Raw genomic sequence first — 22,215 nt, 5'->3', positions numbered from 1 at the left:
CTGAAGAGGCCCAGTGCTATTGTATCTTCTTTTAAATAGCAGAAAATAACTATACTTCCAGAAAGCACATCAATTTTAACAGCATCTGTACAAGTATAGTCGGAAATGTACCCTACAAATAGTGTATATTGTCTGTATTTTTTGCTGTTTGTTGCAAGGAGGCAAATTGCTGGGAGGGAGAGGCAGATATTTTCCCCTTGTTTTCCTTCCCAAAAGCTAGGTGCGTCTTATACTTCGGAGCATCTTATACTCCAAAATATAGTATATACAAGCTTGATATTACCACCAATAACATTAGGTTGAAATCCTTGTGATTCTCATATATCTTAGATGGCCATAACCTCCACTGTGAGCAATCAGAGCTTCTCAAGGTTGTAGCCTAAAGCAGGGATCCCCAACATCCGGTCTGTGGAACGACACCAGTCCATGGCATGCCAGAAACCGGGCCATACAAACAAGCGAAACCCCATCCGTAGGATGCAGGCAGCATGTGAAACCACGCCCCCTCTGGTCTGTGGAAAAAAACTCTCTCCATGCAACCGGTCCCTGGTGCCTGAAAGGTTGGGAGCTGCTGGCCTAAAGCATCTAAGTGAAAGTTTGGGAATATTGGAGTTGACCAAAATAAAGCCACATTTTACAACATCCTGGCTAGAATCTCTCGATTCTGGAATGTGATATGCCATTTCTTCAGATGTTTAAACATACTCATTTCCCACAGGTGGATCGTTACAGCTATAATGGATGATTTAAACCTGCACTACAGATTTTTAAATTGGAGGAGGAGGATCCGGGAGATTCGAGAGGTGCGAGCCATTCGTTACCAAGAGAGGTTCAAACACATCCTTGTTGATGGAGACACATTAAGGTAGTGTGTCATTTTTGAATGTTGAAAGAAACTTGAATGGGAGACGTCTATCAAATATTTAAACAAAGAGCAGAGAGTGCTCAGCATAGGAAGGGTACATATTTTCTACTACTCAAGCACATTTAGGATTTCTACTTTGTCTGAAAAGAAGGTTTAATGTTTACAGTTTTTTTAAAAATGACTGGAAGAATAAATCCATTGAATAAATATGAGCAATTAAAGACAACGTTTTATAGTGACATTCCATCAAAAATTATTTTAGCCACTTGAATAGCATTACCTAAAGCAAGAATTTCAGAATATTTTAGTCTCCTGACCAAAATATGGAGTTGCCTTTGAAAATGCATCTCCTTTCGTATTTCTTTAATAGTTTGGCTAATCTCCAAACTCTAGTCACCTTAATGAGAACTACTTTGGTGTAGTGATTAACGCCTTGGGCTAGAAATGGGGAGACCATGAGTTCTAGTCATGTCTTAAGCTTCAAGCCAGCTGGGTAACCTTGGGTCCAATCATTCTCCTGACATCCTAAAATGCTGCTTAGACAACTATAGAGACTAGTCAGAACATCTGATCCCATTCCATAATTAATCATAATTAACTTAAAGTGATAAATTAATACCTGTAAGGGTTTTTTTTCCTAATAAAAAAGATACGCATTTCAAATTATAAGTATTCCATGTTTTAATTTTGCATTTGTTTGCTGGGTTTTTGCATTCTGTACATACACACATATTGTGTGTGTATGTGTTTGAACAATGTGAATTCTGTAGTTTTACATTTGAGTTAGCAACCTTTAGAACCTCCTTTGCTAGTTAGTTTTTGTGAGATCTTGCTTCCAGTTATCTTACAACAGCAACATTAATTGGGGAGGGATGTGTATTTTATCCCATCTTTTGCAAGGATGATATAATGCTTAATGATGCTCTGTTTCTTGCCATTGTTTGGATAATTAAATTCTACTGGGACTCTTAGTACTTGTATTGGCGTATGAGTGTGACACAAGATATATTTATTGTATTTATTTTTCACATTTCTGAACTGCTTATCTCCCTCAAAAAGAGACTTTTGAATCCCAGTATACTTTTGATCCCAAGCTATTATCTAGAAAGCTGCAAATCTTTTTTTTTTTTAAGAATTGACGAACTCTGGTTCCCATTATCTGTCTGAAATGACTTTGCGAGTGATTAATTCCTCTTGTTGCTATTAAGCACAGAAACCTCGGAAACCAAATATTGAGGGAAACTAAACATCCCTAGGCTAGAATGTTATTTGTTTTCTCTTGAAGATGCTTCTGGCCAGTTAAATATGAATGTTTTTAGGGATGAGCAGAATTTTAGTTGTGAAGATCTATAGCCTAGCTTTTGCATCTTCCCTGGCATCAGTCATCCATTCTTGTTTTTCCTTTTGTTCTTTTGTAATGTCACCTATTTTGGCTTGAGTATTGGAGAACCGGACCTTGTATCTTTTCTGCAGTTACCATGGGAACTCTGGAGAAGTTGGTTGTTACGTTGCTCCTCGCCCGCTGACCAAAGACAACAATTATTTTGAGGTAACCGGTTTAGCTCACCATCTGGGAAGTCACTTTCAACGTTACTCTTCTTAGAGACCCTTCTCTGACATACTGTCCTCCCTTCTCTTTTTATTACTTCAGAGAACAAGCGTAGAACGATTTGATACTAATTGTACGGAGGCAGAGTTTTGCTAAACATTGATTGATTTTAAAAGATTTTCCAACAAGGGGAGATATTTGACTGTAGAACAGTTGCCGTTGATTGTGCTAAATTTTCTTTCATTTTCTTTTAATGAGATGGAAGAGAAACATAAAGGAGCAAATCTTTCAGCTATATTTAGTTCGTTTAGCTAAATTAAATTTAGTAGAATATAATAGAAAACGTCCCCCCCCCCAGTTCTGTTAACATTTGGGGATACATCCTGTGACCTGTCACTCAATAGCTCTTGACCCAGAATGGTTGTGCAACATTGGACCAGGTGAGCTGTAAAGCTCAACCATTTTATGAATCTTCCCTTGGACAATTAATTTTTATGTAAACGGCTACTGTTTCAGGAAGCTTTTCTCCAACTTTCCCTAGCTATAAGTCAGTATTGAAGGTAGGCTTTTATAACCTGAGACACCCCCACCCCCCCGTATGTCAGGAATACGCTCCTGGAATCCCCAACTAAGTGTGACGATTGGAAATGCTATGAGATATAACCCCAGTATAGTTGGAAATCATCAGGAAAAAAAGTTTCATAGAAGAATCAGAAAGATATTTTTGCTGAGTAAGAAAGTTGGAAGGAAATAACTTCCTTGTTCAATAATTTCCTTGTATAATAAGCCATTGTGCATGAATATTGAACTTCTTATATAACAGCGCAGTTGGCTACTGTCATGAAAACCCCATGAGCAAAGAGGTGCAGGGGAGGTGCTTCTAAATAATGTGGAAAAAAGCTAATCAAAATATATTTTCTTAGCCTTTATACATACATTCCACAACTTGATGCCTTCTGTCTGGCTTTTTGTTTATTGTAACCAGCATGCTACTCAACAGGGATTTACAGAGTTCTCTGGAGTTCAAAGTTTTTTTAAAAATGCATTCAATTGTTTTTCAATTAATTTATATGCTTGCTGTCTGGAATCCTTTCTAGAAACTCTGTGCAAAATCAGAATTATATCGGTGTGCACATTTGTACAAGGTTTTTAGTAAGGATTAAGATTAAGGAAGGAAGAATTAGGAACAAAGGGTACTTTAATGGGGAGGTTGAGTGATGAATGCCTTGTTTAAAGCAGTTACAGAGTTCAGGTCAGGAAAGCTTGTCCTGGGAACCTTTTGGCTTGCAGTTCATTCTTATAAATGTTACATTTCTGCCTAGGTGGGACAAATGAGATGGATGTTTTACATTATATTATTTGTCCTTGGCTTTTATTCTGTCAATTGGTAAAACAACAGATATACTCAGCCCTTGGCTCCTTTTCATATTTTATAAAGACATAGTCATCATCTTTGTAAAAAATTGCGTGGGTGAAAGGTTTTGGTGTATCCATTCTTTCCATTTGTTCTAGGTATCAATTGTGGACAGTGGTGTGCGTGGGACCATTGCAGTAGGACTGGTGCCTCAGTATTACAGTTTGGACCATCAGCCTGGATGGTTACCGCATTCAGTAGCCTATCATGCTGATGATGGCAAGTAAGTTAACAAGCTTGGCAGATCAGAATATAACACTCATCCAGTGTATGTTTTGTCTAGATAGGTGTAAGGAATAAGTCAGGCAGTACCTCAATTAAAGAAGCCAGAGTCAGTTAAATGTTGGCTTACAACTTTGATAACCACTGGCTAGATTGCCTAAACATGGATGAAAACTCTGAACCCCTATAAGATCCATGGTTTCAGAGTGCATACATGACACCTGTATGCATTTAGCAGAGAATGGGGATGATATTTTAATATATTAGTAAAAGGTTTTTTAATTCATTCACTTTGTTGAGTAATTGTTAAATGCTGAATACTTATGAAGAACGTATCAAGGTCAGGTATGTGTGTGTATATATTCATTCATATATACGGTTTTATCATGTGTGAATGTGTGAGAAACTGAAATAGATGGTAGTATTCCAACTTGTGAAAAACAAGGTTAAATAGATTTGTGGATCTGTCAAACTAGAGGCATCTTCTCTAGGATTACAAAGCGGATCTAACTGCACTATTGTTATTGAACATCATATCACACTAGCATACTGTTGATTAGTTGTTCTCCAGCAATCATTTAAAGTTCTCTGTGAGATTTACAGAGATTTTACCTGAGATTTATCTTATCCAGACTTTACAATGGTCGAGCCAAGGGACGTCAGTTTGGGACAAAATGCAATTCTGGGGATCGGATAGGCTGTGGGATTGAGCCAGTGTCCTTTGAAGTCCAGACAGCACAGATATTCTTCACCAAAAATGGGAAAAGGGTAAGTTCTGACTCAGCCTTCCATCCTTCCCAGGTGGGTAAAATGAGGACTCAAATTGTTGGGGACAATATGCTGATTCTGTAAACTGCTTACATAGGGCTGTAAAGCACTGTGAAGCAATACATACTGTAAGTCTAAGTCCTATTGCTATTGAGCTGAAGGTACCCACTGCAGCAGTGTTGCTAAACCGAAGGATGTGTGGGTTTGGTTTGGTGTTTTGATGGGACAGCTGCCTGGGAATTTCATGTGCCTTGTCTTATACTCCAAGTGAAAAAGTTGGGAACATAAATGAACATAGAACATAAAGGAGACATGAACATGTTCCCACCTCCACCCCAATACATTGAGTGACTTCCCCAAAGCAATCCACTTAAATTCATGACTAAGATTTTATTTGATCCAGGGGTCTTCTGCCTGTCCTTCTTGAAACGGTTCTACTCAAGTTAAAGAGAATGTGAATGTGTGAAAATTATGGATTGTACAAGTTAGGGCCAACAAAGAATGAGTCAGCTTGCATTTTAAAATAATTTCACACTCATTGGACAGTATACTTAGGTATAAGAAACTTGCCATACGGGGGAAAAAACAGTAGCTTTTTTTTTTAATTGGGTGAAAGAATTCAAATTATGTTTCTCCCCCTCCACTTGCAATCCAGAATGGTACAACCCAAGGTCTCTGCCAGCTAATTCTGCCACTTCATTCTGTACAGTCTGTAGGCTTTTTGCTATGATTAGCCAGCTAGATTAAACTGATCTAATTTATGGAACTGTTGCCTCCTCTTAACAGGTGGGCTCAACAATAATGCCACTCTCGCCAGAAGGTCTCTTCCCAGCCGTAGGGATGCATTCACTGGGTGAAGAAGTCCGGCTCCATCTCCATGCAGAGTTGGGCAGTGAAGAGGAAGATGACAGCATTATGATGGTGGACAGTTATGAGGATGAATGGGGACGACTGCATGATGTGAAAGTCTGCGGCACAGTAAGTGAGCATCTTTGGGGAAGGAAGCAGAACACCAGAAACCAGGGGTGGGGGCTTTTCTGTGGTCCTTGAGTAGAGATCCACTGGAGTTACAATGATTTGTGTTTGTGAGCATGAGAGTGTGCATCCTTCGATCCGTTTTCATCTCTTTGATCTTTAGAAAAGGAAAATATTTTTGTTAGCATCAAATAAGAGCAAAATCCTTAACCCTTACACCCATCAAATACCTTTCTACAATGGGCCAGCAAATGTATTCTTGGTGATGGGGGATTGTGTTCCTGGGTAAACAACAACGAAATATCAGAAGGAAGGTGTTGTGTTCTGAAGCTTACTTAAGATTAACTTAGAAGTCTATTCCGTGATTTGGCATCAAGTTTCTCTGCTCAAGACCTGCTCTGTATAAACAGTACTAAGTATTTTGCAGGCAGTGGAAAGTGTTGCATAATTAAAGGGGGAAACTCTATTCTTACTACAGAGGGAAGGGGATGTATTTTTTTTCCACCTCCAGAATGTATGTCACTCCCATATGCTTGCAGCTCCGAGCTGGCAGCTCTTCCCAAACTTAAGTCTATACTTTTTGTTTGTTCATTCATTCACTTCTTCCTATAGCTGCCCATCTCACCCAAATGACACTGAGAGGCCTGCAATTCTGTACAGTGTAGTAGAGAAAGGCATGGGGTGGGAAAACAGCACAGCCAGTCCCATTTTGGATTCCAGCAAGCATTTGCTGCAAGCCAAATTCCCTGTCAGAGGATGAAACCACAAAAACTGACTCCCAATCACTTTGTTTCTTTCTCTTCCATTACACACACACACACACACACACACACCTCCCCCTGAGCTGATCTGAGCAGCATGTCAGGTTTCTGTTCAGAGTGACTGGGACTTTGAATAGGGAAAAAAAACCTTATCTTAAGAGTGAAGAAGCATGTTGTTGTAGCTTATTAGTCATAAGAGGATGAAATCACACAAATCTTGAGAGGGTAGTGGTGGTGATGAGGGGATTTTTATGCTCCAGGGAAAAAGGCATAACTTCAGGGAGTTGGCCATCTAGACTTTTGACTTTTGTTGGCTCTTGTCATGCCCAGACCAGCAAAAGAAGGATCAGCAGGACTTCTCATGCATGGTTTTGGAGTATTGTGGAATGCGTACAGAGAAACACCCAGAGCATGTTCCTGATTTTCACTATGCAGTTCTGCGAGGCCTGTGGTTGTCATTGTGTATTACATTCTCTGCAGCTCAGCGCTGTGGATGGACCAGCTTCCTTACGATACCAGAAAGAAGTTGCGTGGCTGCCAATACATTGGCTGCCATCCAAGATGACAATTTAGGCTCATACTCTGAAGCGCAGCTTTGGCAAGCCAAAGAAAGGGCAGTTGTCTGCATTGTGAGAGTGGGATGTGTAGGTGCTAACGGAAGAGAAGTTCGAACGACAAATCTGGGCCCCTGTTTTCAGACTCACACTGACAGCTTGCTGAAGTCCAAAAGGGAACGGATTGTGCCTGGGCCTGCACTTCTCTTCCCTGTCGCAGAGTTACATCCAGAAGCAGAGAGTGGGTTAGCAGCTGGGAGGTCACCCAGCATTCCTCCTGAGGCTCTTACTGTGTCCATGGGCTGCCAGCTGCTTCTCTCTGTCCTGCTGCTCTTGAGATTTTTCTCACTCCCATTTAAAAACATTTTGTCCTGTCTCTTGTGGTCTCAAATTGATGCTTGGCAGCTTGTGTAAAAATTCTGAAATCCCAGTGGGAAACTGAAGAAAATGGGCTTTTCCTTTCTTTGGAGACTGTGGGATAGACATGATGACATAATCCTACCCTCATCAGATCCAGCTAGCGACTCGGTGCTGCTTCTTTGGGCACATGTTGCAAAGGCTCGCTGGCGTGTTCTTCATTTGCGCCTCCTTGGGAGCCCTGCTCTCTCTGGACCTACATTTTATTCCTTTAGTCTTTCAGTGTACCTTGCTGCTGAATTCCTTCTAATATAAAACCAGAGCCTTTATGACCCTCATGGAGGCAGCATAATAGAGTTACACATGAATATCTATAAATGATTTATTTTAACTGCTTTACAAAGTGCTCTGGGTTTTACAAGTCTTAAGAAAAGGAAGGAAATGGCAAATGACTTGGGTCCTGAGCACTGGAAAAAATGACTAAGAGTTCCTATTCACGTCATCTGAGATTCCAGTTTGTATTACCCACAGATTCCAAGGACATGTTTGTAGCTATAACAATGTTCACGAGGCAGTGGGAGTGAGAGAGAAGAAGCCGTGTTAATCCTCACATCCGACAATATGTACTCTCTCTCTTTATCTTCTAATGGAATTGTAATTCGTGGTTGGGAGGGCTGGAGTTAACAGCATGGAGTTAAAGAAATAAGGATGCCCTCTCCTTGCTAAATGTTGTTAGATACTGTTGTGGGATTGCTAATCATTTCTATCTATTGAGTTCTTTGAGGCTCTTATAGGTGTGTTTTCTGATACAGAAACTAGGATTCTTAGTTAATGGAAAAACTGGTGTCTGTCTTTTGTGGTGGTCATAAAGCTAGTTTCAAACACTAGAATGTGTGTAGTATGGCCACTATCACTCTTAAGCAATCTCTTTGCTTAAGAAAGCAACCAGTGATAGAAACTTGCTGATTTGACATGTAAAATTCTCGTCTTACAAAGTCCTAGCTCGAAGAAAACAATTTGAACTTGAGGGGATAGGTGGCAGGGCAGAAGAAATATTAAACACTAGAATATTGTTTTTATATGAACCTTTCTACAAGAGCCATAATGGACTTAATATGTATCAGCAAATCTTTTAGTCATCTGCATTAAAAGTAGAAAGATCCCTTTAGTCTTTATTGTGACATTGTCAGGTCACAATACTCTTTCAGAAGAGTAAACAGGGTACATGAGCTGCCTGAAATACATTTTAATTTATTTTAAGATGATGTCTTCTATAGAAGGAAACATTTGTAGGTCAGGGTCGAATTGTGCAGTTGTTGGGGTTCTTTGATCTTAGTTGTTCTCTTGCAAATGTTTCATTACCAATCTAGCTAACATCATCACTTCTAAAAGGAGTAGGGTTTTCTCTATTTTATATGCTAAAGGTTTGTCCTATCAGTGTTGATGGGAGAGGTTTTAGTTCCTTGATTAAACTATTATTTACTGTTTGTTTGTCCAACTTTCTAGTTCCTTGATTGGCATATTGTTTTCTTCTTAAGTGTTGATATCTTCTCCCAAATTGTATTAAAACAAATATATTCATATTTAAATCTACGTTATTATGCAGTCATAGATCTGTTATTATATATTTCAAAACGGCATAAAAATTAAAAGTTATGAAATGCAATTCTCTAGAAAATTGCTAATTGCCGAATAATGGGAGACACACAAAAAGTTTCTTCATCTGCGACCTGGAATTTTAAGATAAGCTGAGCGAAATTTAACGCAGAATCTATGAATTGGACAATGCAAAAAAGAAAAGAACCCCAAAACCTACCTTTATCATAGATGTGAACTGTATTTGCCTATGAAAGAAAATGAAATTATGGGGGAAAAAATGAATACTATATATGAGCTGTCTTAGTTTGTGTGTATTTGCAAATTGGAAAATCTTCCATAATTTTGCATTCAAAACTTTGTCTAGTATTTCCTCTTAGTTATAAATGGAATAGCAAGACAACGTACAAATTGAAGGTAATTTGCTATGTTGTGTAAACTTTAGGAGGACAATCCCTTTGGATATTTATACATTTGCAAGATTCTGTGCTTTTTGTGTGTGTTTATGTTCTTTCAGAAAATCTTTTTTTCTTAAATGTTTTGCTTTATTTTCAGAGTGGGCAAAGGGCAAAGAATTGATGCCCATGCTTTCCCGAGTTTATTCAAGTTATGCTATAAGGCTATGTCTGCCTTTCATTTTGCTTTTTTAAAAGAACAGTATTTCACACAAAGTATATAATTTTGAAAAGTAGTATAAAACTGTCTCAGTTTTAAGAGGAATTTCCAAAAAGCACATTGCTTTTTTATATCTACCCACTCACCCGCCCAAATCAATGGTTTCATATAATCTGAACACTTTGGCCCCATATGTAAAGAATGAGTGAAGGGATTGGCCTATAGAAAATAAGTAATAAAATTATAATCCTTGCAAATGCTTATAATACACTCCTCCCAATTTTCCACTGAACTGTTTAAGGTATTTAATAGCAATGAATACCATAAATGAGCTCTTAAAATATCCTTTACAATTTTTAAAAAACTAATATACTGTAGCACAAAAGCTGCAGAGGATATAGGTACAGTAAATGTCAAAATATTTAAAGTATTCAAGAATTATGTGTTTAAAGATTATGGAGAAAGACACTGTAATCGGTATAATGTAATACCTATGAATAACTGCAATATTATAAACAGACTCTAACATCATCTGGAATCGGATATCTGTTTAATAACCAATCTCCAGTTTATAGAAAGATGTTCAGTTCTTCACTAAGTTAAACAAAGTGATCCCGTAATAAAGTGTTGTAATGCAAAATGTTTGAATTTGGGTTGTCAGCCAGCTTCTTTTTCTAGATACTTTCTTTTTCATTGTCCTTCCTGGTTTGCTATATTTTCCATCCAGTCCTGACATCAGCATTCTATAACCATGTAACATACCGAAGTCCCACTAGGTTTTTGGGGGGAGGTATTGTAATTGTACTTTTGTAAAAAATTCTTCAAAAACAGTTGATATCTCTATATTCTGAATAAGTGTTGTTGATTTGGGCAAATAAGAAGATGAGAAAGAAAGAAAAGGAGAAGAATGAGTTCACTTTCAGCTAAATCAGACTTCTCCAACCTGCGACTTCCAACTCTATTAGGTTTCAATTCTCATAAACTCAACTATCATAGCTATAGATTGAGCTACCTGAAGAATTAAGAGATTTAGTGCAACACATTTGAAGGCTAACAGAAGTGATGGCATTCCAAGATGAAGTTGGTGTCCTGAGTGGAATCCTACCTTTCTACAGAGATAGAGCCATAAGAAATTGTGGGTCTCATTTTGCAAAAATGGGTAAGTAGTTTTGAAATCCTGACCCAAGTTTCAGTGTTGTAGAAATTTATTCAGACATTGCTTGTCCATGAATGTGTTGGGATAGAATTCAACATGGATACTTTTAGCCTTCCCAATTTTCAGCATAACACATCCAATGGAGAAAATGGAGGTACCTGAGAGACCGCCTCCTGCGGATTACCTCTCTCAGACCAATTAGATTGCACAGGTTAGGTCTCCTCCGGATTCCATCTGCCAGCCAATGTCGACTGGCGACTCCCCGGGGGAGAGCCTTCTCTGTTGCAGCTCCGGCCCTCTGGAACGAGCTCCCTGTTGAGATCCGGACCCTTACTACCCTCCTGGCCTTCCGCAAAGCCACCAAGTCCTGGCTGTTCCAGCAGGCCGGGAAGGGGGGGGGGGCTGAGAAGCATCTACCTCCACGGAAATTGTGAATGTTGGTTTTGTTTTTAATATGTTGTCTTTGTCTCATTTCCCCCCTTTCCCTTGTCTTTTGTGAGCTGCCCGGAGTCCTCCGGGAATGGGCGGCATACAAGACAAATAAATAAATAAATAAACAAACAAACAAATAAATAAAAATTATTAGGCTATACTGTACTGGAGTGGGTTTCGGTAATTGTCCTCCCTTTTTGCAATTTGTATATGAGAAAATGCAGAAAATAAGTAGAGGGAAAGAAAGGAGAAAGGACCATACTTCTGACATGTTTGTCCTCAACTGCTTTGCATAAGGCAGTTCCTCTAACTTGTATGTTTTGCTTATGCAACAGTGAGATTTCTTTGTAAATATTTTGATGTGTTAAGGCTAAAAATGGCTTTGGACTGTAATTTTATGTATACTCCTTTTATGTGTCATTGCACTACCAGAGTTTATTCGTGAGTAGAGTGCTAAAGGTTGTGCAAGGTTTTTTTTTTAAGTGATGCCTAATTTTAAATGTCACTTGTCACTGCAATCTCCCCTGGAACATAAGGAGGTCAGAACAAGGAGAATTTTAAAGCACCTGAGGTGGATGGGCCTGATTGAATGAAATCAGACTTCAACAGAATTGTGGTAATTATAGAGCCTGAAGGTTTGCAGACCACCTCTGGTATTTCTGTTGAGTTTGTGTGAGATCTGTCTGCTTTACAACCAGCAGAAGAACATAGCACCATCCTGCTCTGGATACTTCACACTACATTTGGGCTATGTGCTTTGGACCTGGTACATGTAAGAACTGCTTAACAACTTCAAAGCGAGCTCATTGTGGTTCTATTCTATATGTTCCTTGCTCTGTTTTTAAAAAAAAATTGAACAGAGTTTATTTATATATTTCTTTGTTCATCAAATCTGTATCTCACATTTCCAGCAAAGCCGACTTGCAGCACCCCTCATGTAAGAGAACATTCTGGTACACGAATCTTCCGATTGTGTTTGTAAAAGGCTCCGCTGTCTTTCTGCCATTTTTTTCCACTCTCTACTCCTTCTGTTCTCCATCTACTCCCATCTGGCTGTCTATATGAGAGGACAATAAGTAGTTCAGTCAGTGGCGACCATTACCCAGATTAGCCTTCCGATGAAGTGGTTTATTTACACAATTAGTGTGAGGGCTTATTTTTTTGGCATCGGAAAGTGGAATGGGGGAAGGAGGAAGAGGCAGAGCCCATATTACGGTCAAAATGTTATGGCACCAAAAAGATCTCTCTCGGTGAGTCATTCTCCTTCCCAGCTGTATTGCGTGCAAGTGTTTTGACACTTGGAAACTCCCAGCACAAAGGGGTAGATTCAGATGGTGAGTCATTGTATCTCTTCTATGGGAGTACTCTGGGTCAGCGGTGACCCAGGCATGTGCTCTAAAAGCCTTAGCCTTCCAGTAGCTTCCCCGGCTGTAACACGAGAAGGACCCATCTTCACACTGGGGTGAAAGCACTGCAGCTCTTTTGCCTACAAACCAGGCTGTCATCTGGTGTTTTGCAGTAGACAACATCTGTAAAACTGGGCTTGAAGGATTGCCAAGGAGACATTCCGGCCTTTTTCTGGGGAGCCTGTTGTTCCGCAAGATTTGAAAGAGTGATTGGAGTTCAAGCTTTGAGCCAAATAGGCTTCTGTGGAGCTCTTCCCCTCAACCAAGACTCTTTGAGTTGCTGTTTGCCTGTACCAGCTCTTCCTGTGCTGTCTGGCTGTTAACTACATTTCGTAAATGCTCTGCTTTAATACCCTCTGCTCATTTCTAGTTTATGCTTCCTCCCCCTGCCCCACATTGTCCTAGAGGGAGAGATTGTACAGATAATGGTAAAGATTGCATCACATTAAATTCGGAAAACCACAGTAATTTTAAACACTCAAGCACCCCAGTGAACCAATATGATAGAAGGAGGAGGAAAAGGAAGAAGAGGAGGAGGGGAAGAAGAAGAGGAAGAAGGAAAGGAAGGAAAGGAAGGGAAGGAAGGAAGAAAGAGAAAGAAAGAAAGAAAGAAAGAAAGAAAGAAAGAAAGAAAGAAGGAAAAAGAAAGAAAGAAAGAAGAAATAAAAATGGAAAGGGGCTTTCCTCAAGTGCCTAAAAGATATCAAACCCAGCACTGGGAGAATCTGTCAGTGCTAAAACTGATGTACCAGCCACTTCATTACAGTATTACCTATACTATCACTAACAGCCAATAAGATTTTGGAGGGATTTCTTGAGCGTGAGAGAAATTCACATGAGAAATACAGTGAATTGCCTGGATCCTACATTTCTAGAATTTTAACAATGGCTTCATGGACTGAACAATAGCGCGATAATTCTGAGTCTGCCAAGTATTGCATGTCATCCTGGGGATCACTTATCAGCTTTATGTTTATGAATCGATCTGTCTACAAGTTCATCATATTGTAATTGGCCAAGAGAGAAAATACATGCGTGAAGTAACTAACACAGGTTCTATATCACATCCAGATTTTTGTATTAGAGTAAGACTGAGCACTGGATGTTCACAGCTATATTTATTTTTGCTTTCTAGAAGCCAGGGAGATTGCCAGCTCAGGCAGTAAAAAGATGCATTTTGTTCTTTAAGAACAGTATTAGACAATTGGTTACATTGGAAGAAAGACTGCAGTGGAATTTATAGCCTGGCATTTGATGTGACACATGAATGTGTGACACATGAATGTGTTCTTAAAATATTTTTGGAAAGTATTTCTTATCTATTAAGGAGACCCCTGGGAATTCGTACAAAAATTTCCTCCAGGCATATGCATATACAGCTAGTCCTCAGCTTACAACTGTTCCTTTAGTGACTGTTCAAAGTTACAACAGCAGTGAAAAAAGTGACTTAGGGCCGTTTTTCACACTTGCAACTGTTGCAGCACCCCCTTGGTCACATGATCAAAATGCAGATACGTGGCAACTGGTTCCTACTTATGACGCTTGCAGTGTCCTGGGAGCCATATGATCAGCTTTTGTGACCTCCTGACAAGCAAAGCCAATGGGGAAACCAGACTCACCTAACAACCATGTGTATTAACAACTGCAATGATTCACTTAACAACTTTGACAAGGAAGTTCATAAAGTGGGCCAAATCTAACTTAACAACATCAATAGTTAAGGGTTTTTTTTTTGAGTCGTAAGTCGAGGACCACCTATATATACTCTGTGGTACCTGGACTATCTCAGTCTTAGGCTGAAAGCAATGAAGTGGTTAGCCAATAGGCTGCTGTGTAGAGACTGCCTGTCCAACACTTCCCAGGACAATACAGGTGGCCTCTAGAGAAACTACATAATAGCACACAGTGTTCCATTTTCTTTTCTTCCAGCGGGAGATAGAAGAACTGGCTTGATGAAAGTCAAAAACCAACATCCTGTGTTCAAAAAGATCAAGTCCTGCCAAGTTTGAAGGTCAAGTTTCCTTTGAGTCCTGGTAACTTCCTGGACATATCCATGTAGTTTTCTTGGCAAATAATACAGAAGTGGCTTGTCATTGTTGCCTTCTGAGATTTTTTTTGGTCTTCCCAATCTGGTTTATATTCCCAGGACTTCTGATTGTTTCTCTTTCAAGTGTAAACCAATTCCAGCCTTGCTTGGCTTTTTGAGATTGACTAATGGTGGCTAGATGTGCCCTCTATAGCTGGGCTCCCTATCAGTTGACTTTCTTTAGAGCAAATCGAACCAAGTCATTCAGCGGGTATTCCCGAGAATTCTGGCTTTGCCAGGAATTCTAGTTGAAGATGTAGGAAGGTGTTGGGATTTATAGGAGCAGGACCCATGGGACTTGTGGTGTCATGGAAAACTTTGTCTAATCTACTTTGAAGCCTTTAACAAACTTCCTACCAGCTTGAAATCAGGTAAGTAGCCTATGATCCACTAGAGCAGTGGTTCCCAAACTTGGCAACTTTAAGACTTTAAGTCTACTGCTATTGCTATTGCTTCAACTCCCAGAATTCTCCAGCCAGCTCTGCAAGTCTTAAAGTTGCCAAGTTTGGGAACCACTGCACTAGAGTGTACCTGGCCCCCCAAATATTCTTAGATCTTAACCCTGACATTGGTAAATATTCAATTGTGGGGGTGTTTTGTTTCCTATTTGGGAGTTCATTTTTTAAAATTTCATTTCACTTTAATTTAAAAAAAGAACACATTCCACCCTCTCAAAAATGTCCCATTTACCTGGTAATATCATTGGACAAAACCCTCTGATGCCAATGAAGACTGAATTACTGAACCAATGCAGCCCTCAAACCATACAAAATGGGCAGCTATATAAATTTGATAAATTTCTAAACTCCGTTTTAGAATTCTCATTCTTATTTTGAAATTTGATAAATTTCTAAACTCTGTTTTAGAATTCTCATTCTAATAACAGCAGCTAGAAACTAAACTCCTCCTCCTCTTCCTCTTCCTCCTCCTCCTCTGAAACATTTTATACTAGATGACTGCCCAATTTTTTATCATTTGTGAGGTAATGGTTATACAAAACTATCCTCCTCCTAATAAGAGAATGAGTCATTTTTCCCCCAGGTAACTCAACTACAGTAAGATCCATAATAATAAAATGTGGTACTAAATGGAGATTTACGTTGTATTTGAGACTTCTGTAAGCTCATACTGAATGAGATAGGACAACTGCAGGATTATTTTCTGGTTGAAGATATATTCCTACCTGTATAAAAAAACAATCAAAAGAGCCAACTCTCCTTGCAGGGAAGTTTTTATGTGGAGGGAAAGCATCAAAAAGCATCCTTCTGTGTAGTGGCATGATGCATCTCCAGCCCCATAGCCCCATAATCCTGTAGCTACCTTTCTCCTCCTGTTTTCCTCGCAGCAACAACCCTATGAGTTGGTTTGGGCTGAGAGAGAATGACTGGCCCAAAGCCAGCCAGCTGCCTTTCATAGGTAAGGCAAGATTCGAACTCACGGTCTCCTACTTTTTAGCCTGGTGCCTTAACCACTAGACACCACAATGGCTCTGAAATGAAAAGCATTTCATGTTTTTCCTCTTGGGCCTTCAGCAAACATTGCTTACTTTATAAATGCATTGCTGGGTGGAAAAAGTTCCAACTACCAGTTTGTGCTTCTTGCTTGATTTGCCCTGATCCTTAGCACTAATGTGGAGATTCAGAGTATCAGGGCCATGCTTATGGAAAATTGGTTTAAACTCCATGCAACTCAGAGCTTTGCGTATTTCGTTACCAAAACCAGTTCAACAACACATCAATTGAACAAATTATCTCTTGGCTTGGACTTGGGTCTGCTGTCTCGTTCAGACTACCTTGGAATTGGACTTGGGTTATATTAAGGACAGATTTTTCTTGGCCACCCAGCTTGGCTTAAATCCGGAATATGCTACCAGGTTTAAGTTCCTTCAACTGCTGTTGGCTGAGGATTGGTCTCAAATGACCAGCGCAAAACGCGGGGCCTGCATCTGCTTATCTTAGAGGTTCACCTGTTTGTCTTGGACTCTTTCTTGCTTGGCCGTCATGTTCTTGTCTTTGTCTGCTGGAAACTTCCCCTTATAAACTAGAGTTTAAAGTAAAGTTCCATCAAGAAGCTCTTGGGATGGAATTTTCTTTTCCATAGTTGTGGGCCTGCCTGTAACTTAATACGCAGTGGTGGAGGTGCAGGTTTGGGCTAAGGGTTCGAGGAGAGACAGGCTTACCAAACCATTTTTATATCTAGCACTGCAGTTAACCAAGATAAGCTTGAATAAAATCACCATGTTCATTAGGGATATATATATATTTCACCTACCAGATTTCACAGAGAAGCAGGCAATGCCTTTCTTAGTTCAAATAGATAGAATCTGTTTGTTTGCTGTATCTGCCCTTGCCCTTTTCAGAGTGGGGAAAAAACTAGATTAAGATTTACAGCAGGGTAATCTTTATCCCCAGTTCTGAAACAAAGGACATGTCACTGTTTCCTTTCCATGTACTATCTTTATTGTGTTCCATGCTAGCTTCGGTATGTTCTATGACTCACAGGACAAAGCAAATGCTCCACTCTACTTCCTTCCCTGATTTCAAAATTTCCCCCTTTTTAATGTCTTCCTCTGCTTCATCTCTTCAAGATTTCCACTGTTTCTATGTCCACTGTTAACTTACGACTTTTGTTTTGAGAAGGACATGGGACCTCTGCATGGTGTGGGTGTATGAAGAAGAGTAGGGAATGAGCACGAGAGCGCTTGCATAGCTGGCAGTGTGATAGGTAGATAAGCTTGGCAATTTGTTCCTAGAAAGAAATTCTTCTCACACCAACCATTCATAGAAACTCTCCAAGATGGGGCTTTGTTGCCGCACAAGGTCACATAACCTGAAATTTAATATCCTAAAAGACGTTTGGTATGGGTTAATGGAGGAGTTCCAGAATCAGATACTGATATGAAAGGAGAAAAAATCTCTTTTTGGCTTTAAGCACAACATTAAAATCATGTCCTGTTTAGTCTGACCTGAAGCTAGTTACGGCCATAATTCACATAAGTCCTGAAGTGATTTAGGGAAAACCCTCCCTTCTTGCCATTGTTTGAAGCTGTCACCTAAGCAGGAGGTGGAGATCTTTGCTTTTCTGAAAGTTTGGGGCCATATCTTCTTACAATCCCAGCTAACTGGACTTCTGGAGAGGGTTGTTGGAAGCTATAATTCAGCAACATCTAGAGTAGTGTTTCTGAGTCTTGGCAGCTTTAAGACGTATGGACTTCAACTCCCAAAATTTCCTGGTCAGCATGGGAATTCTGGGAACTGAACATCTTACAGTTGCCAAAGTTGAGAAGCACTGATCTAGATCAATGGTCCCAAACCCCTGGGCCATGGACCAGCATTGTTAGGAACCAGGCCATACAGTTGGAGGTGAGCGGTGAGCAAGCAAAGCATGGTTGGGATCTAGGATGCGCACTCCTCTTCTCCTTCAACCGCGTCTGTGCAAAAGTTTTCTTCCACCAAACTGGTCCCTGGTGCCCAAAAGATATAGATGCTACATATCCTGCACATTTTATAGGATGTACAGAAGCAGAATTGCTAGAAGCTTTTTCTCTCTCTTCCTTCATTCTGTCCTCCACCTAGCAATGCACATTTCAACCATGTGAACTCCATGACTGCTCTCTCCTTCCTTCCTCCCTCCTCCTACCAGGCTGATGGAAAAATAAAATGCATAACTTGAATTCTTCTCTCAGACAATTTTAATATTTTGTTTATTAAAGGGCAGCTCTTCAAAGGTTGGGTGTGGGTTTCCAGCTCACGGCTGGAGTGGGAGGTGGGCTTGTATTGGCCACACGTCTCTTGGAAGGGACTGTCTGTTTCTTCAAATCTGGGTGTCTTGGAATTTTGCATGTCTGGATTATAATAGCCTGGAGCCCTCGCCTTTCCCAGAATCACCCTGCTGTTAGGAATTAGAAGGTGAGCAATTTTCTCTTCCCCTTCTGATCTGTCACCAAACTTCAAATTAGACTTCTGGTGTGACCAGCAGACAAAGCATATGCTTAAGATGACCCAGATGGGAGGTGGCAGAATTTGCCAGCTCTTACAGGAACTAAGGAGGCTCAGTGTGAGGATGAATACCGGTACTGACCATGAAATCTAGAATTGTGATCTTGACTGGCTGCAGTCCTAAATAACACAGTGAGAAACCATTTCTGTATGGCTGTTGTGACTCAGTACTGTAAGGACACTAGGAGTCTAAGCCTAAGCTAATTGTAATGTAATTCAGTGGGAAAAACATAACCTTAACCCTAACCCCAAGATTCACACCAGAATCCCAAATCCTTACACATAATATACCACTTCTTTTGCATTATCACTGAGCCCCCCCTCCCCCATGACACTTTCTTTCTCTATGAAATGTTCACTCTAGCCTTAGTTGTCATTTAGTTTGTTGTTCTGTTGTCATGGGTACCACGGTTGTCTTTCAGCTGCTCCTGCCCTATCCAGGTTTTATGCCGGTCTGCTTTGTGCAGATGAACCCTGCCAGAATTTGCTGGGGTTAGCATGATTTTCTTCTTCTTCTTGCAGGCCCTTGTACCGTTAAAATAAGAGTTATATGGCAAAAGAACGTCTCTCTTTATTTTTCACAGGAAAGGAAAACACAGAGAAACCTGTTTTCTCCCGAACGTCAGCTTACTGTGCATAGCAGTTTTGCTTAGTGGACCATTTTTCAATTCACTGGGACCTTTGTGTTCTTCGTGGGGAGGGGCGGGGAAATGTGAATAAAACTCAATCTGGGCACTTTATTAGAATATTTTCTTTCCTGAGAAAAACACCAAGCCAATACAGTTGTCAATTGTCAATACAATTCTGATTCTAGTCATCGGGAGCGAAGCATAAAGGGCAATGCAGTTGAACTTCTTCAACCATCAGCAGCTCCATGGCTGACATGATGTATGCTTTGAAATGTTATCTTCAAAACAATAGGGGCTAGAAACGTTTATGAACAAAAGGAAACAAAAAACCCAAGATTCTTGGAATACTTTATCCCCTCTCCAGTTTAAGAAACTGTATATGCTTGGCACACTGACAAAGATAGAGCAAGTGTATTTTCCTGGGATCGGATTTTGTAGCACAAATAAGAGATTGGGGCTGAGAAGACTGGCTCAAATATTCTGCCTTGCCTGGCTTTTGACATCTGAATAGAAAGCTTGTCATTGAAAGGGGATTGAGATGCTTTCTGAAAGAAGAAAAAGCTTTTGCAAGCTATCTCTATTGCAACAATGCTGTTAGCCTGCTGTGGGGCTGACCATAAAAATATTTCAAGTTCATCCTAACTCTATTCTTTTCTGTGCAGCCGAAAGAACATTGCTCCATCACTCTAATCCAGGGGGGTTAAACTTGATTTCATTGAGGGCTGCATCAGGGTTGTGTTTGACCCCAGGTGAGCGTGGCCAGGGTGGGCGTGGCCTCGACGGGCATGGCCAGCTCGACATTACTTGTGTCAGGGTCACCTGTAATGGCCCAGGCTGGGTCGGGGGGGGGGGTGTCCATTGTCTCCAACAGAGGAAGGTGAGGTCAGGGAGAGCACCAAACCTTTGTTTTCCAGAAGAGCCTTGCTGTCCCTCTCAAGCCACACGGAGGACCCATGGACAGCAGCGCTGGCTGTCCAGAGCCTTAGGCAGCGGAGGGCAAGCTCCCAGGATACTGGGACTCCACAGCCCACACCAGCTCTGCTTCCCCAAGGGGGTGCCTGGCTGTGCTTACCTCCTCCCCTTGGCCATTGCTCTTGCTCTTGCTCTCTCAGGCTCTGTTTTTACTGGCAGGTACCGCGAGCCAGTCCTTCATTATTTCCAAGGTGGCCTTGTGGGCCGAATCCAGCCTGCAGGCCTTGAGTTTGACACCCCTGCTCTAATCCTATCTGGATTGATTCTGGGTGAGATATCGTGCAACTCCATAGTTTTAGCCCACCAATAAAAATCACAGGGGAGATTTAAATCACATTTGGGGGATCAAGTCGTTCTGTGCTTGCTTTATTTTCATCCCCAGAGTAACTCTAAGAGCTCTGTGGCCATTCAACTTAGGCAGCAAAACTATTACGCAAAACATGAAAAATGGCCCCAAGGACAACACCTTATTTCTCCCATTAAAGGAAACCTGGGGCGGGGGAAAGGTAAAGAACTCCCTGCCGATTTTACTCCACTAGTCTTCTTTGCTGACTCTAGGAAAGGAAAGGAAAGGAAAGGAAAGAGTGAAGAAAATGAGGTTACTTTCTAGGCAAAGCTTTTATCTACATATGTTAACATGCGTTCTTCCAAGTTGAAATTGTAAAACTCCAAGCAGATGGAAAACACCAGTGAAGGTGCATGTGTGTCTTGGCATTCCATTCATGCTGCAGCCTCCCCTCACTTGGAACCTTATGGCTATAGGATGAGAATTCTGGGACTAGTGGGCTCAGCATTCGTGGAGGGCCCAGCTGGGAAAATCCAGGGGAGGACGAGACTCAAGAGTGAATTTCACATTAGACACTTTGCTAATGCTGGTGCCAGTGACTCTACTGTTGAAGCATGAAACTTAACCATGGCTCCCTCATCAAGGCAGTGTGGTATAGTTAAGAAAATGGCAGAGTCATGGCTAGCTATTACCAGCCATTAAATATTGCCACTGTCTAGAAGAGGTGAAGAAATGTCCCTTCTGAAGAGTCGATAATTGTGCAAACTTTGAAGGGAAAAAACCCCAAACGTGCCAGGATATTATTTCAATATCAGTAGCCGCATCAGATGGCAAATAACATTCAGTTTCTCATTCAGTTGTCACTCCTTCAGTCCAGATGGCCGTTTGGCTCTGCTCTTAGGGTAGAATTTATTTTAATTTGCAAAAGCAACTGAAAACCTTTCCGTAAACCTTATTAATTGGGGAAAAGATGCTTGTCAAGGTGGCTCTCGCCCCTTGTGTCAAACAGCTTCCTGATCCAGCTGTTTGAAATGTTTGCTTTCTGTTTAGATGGATGAGCAGTTCTCGGAATTCTGCAGCAGCCTGGAGAGCCAGTGGAAAGGGTCAGCGGTTTGCATTTTTTCCACCCGCTGCAGAAGCCAGGAAAGTTTGGTTCAGCATATGGCTGGGCTTCACGAGGGGGGTTCCGTGCACACATGCAAAAAAAAAAAAAAAAGAGGAGCACCGGAGGGTCAGATCCTGCATACTTTGGGTAGCTCTTCATCATTGATGCTCTGCTAGCCTAATTTTGAGTGAGATTGAGTGTGGTAACCTGAAGGGCACATTGCAGTGGTTGGTTTCAGTTTCTCCCCGGAAATGGGATAGGGATGCTGGCACTCTAGCGATGTTTTCCGCAATCCAATTGGTTTTCTTTAAAAAAAGAAAAAAAAGAAACCCGAAGATTTCTAACCAGCGTGGCTCGAAAGATAGACTGGAAAGTATGCAAGCAATCTCTAGAATGTATTCCTGGCAGCCCCGTTCTTAGGCAAAACTGGTGTTAGGTGTCACGAAAGGCCAGCAAATTAGAATTGAAT

General features: G+C 40.8%; 1 protein-coding gene across 2 annotated transcripts in view; it reads left to right on the top strand.

Moving 5' to 3' along the window:
• The window catches only part of SPRYD3 (SPRY domain containing 3), a 52,451-nt gene that overhangs the window by 4,653 nt on the left and 25,583 nt on the right, over positions 1–22,215 (top strand). For both annotated transcript variants that reach the window (XM_032208881.1, XM_032208880.1), the window contains exons 2-6: positions 719–865; positions 2,339–2,414; positions 3,927–4,051; positions 4,683–4,818; positions 5,605–5,796. In XM_032208881.1, coding sequence (XP_032064772.1) covers positions 738–865; positions 2,339–2,414; positions 3,927–4,051; positions 4,683–4,818; positions 5,605–5,796 — 657 coding nt within the window. In that variant the 5' untranslated portion in view covers positions 719–737. The remainder of the gene's footprint in view (positions 1–718; positions 866–2,338; positions 2,415–3,926; positions 4,052–4,682; positions 4,819–5,604; positions 5,797–22,215) is intronic.

This window comes from Thamnophis elegans, chromosome 2, assembly GCF_009769535.1.
Source record: "Thamnophis elegans isolate rThaEle1 chromosome 2, rThaEle1.pri, whole genome shotgun sequence".
NCBI lineage: Eukaryota > Metazoa > Chordata > Lepidosauria > Squamata > Colubridae > Thamnophis > Thamnophis elegans.
The sequence above is the reverse complement of the archived record's forward strand: the minus strand, read 5'-3'. Positions and strand labels throughout refer to the sequence as shown.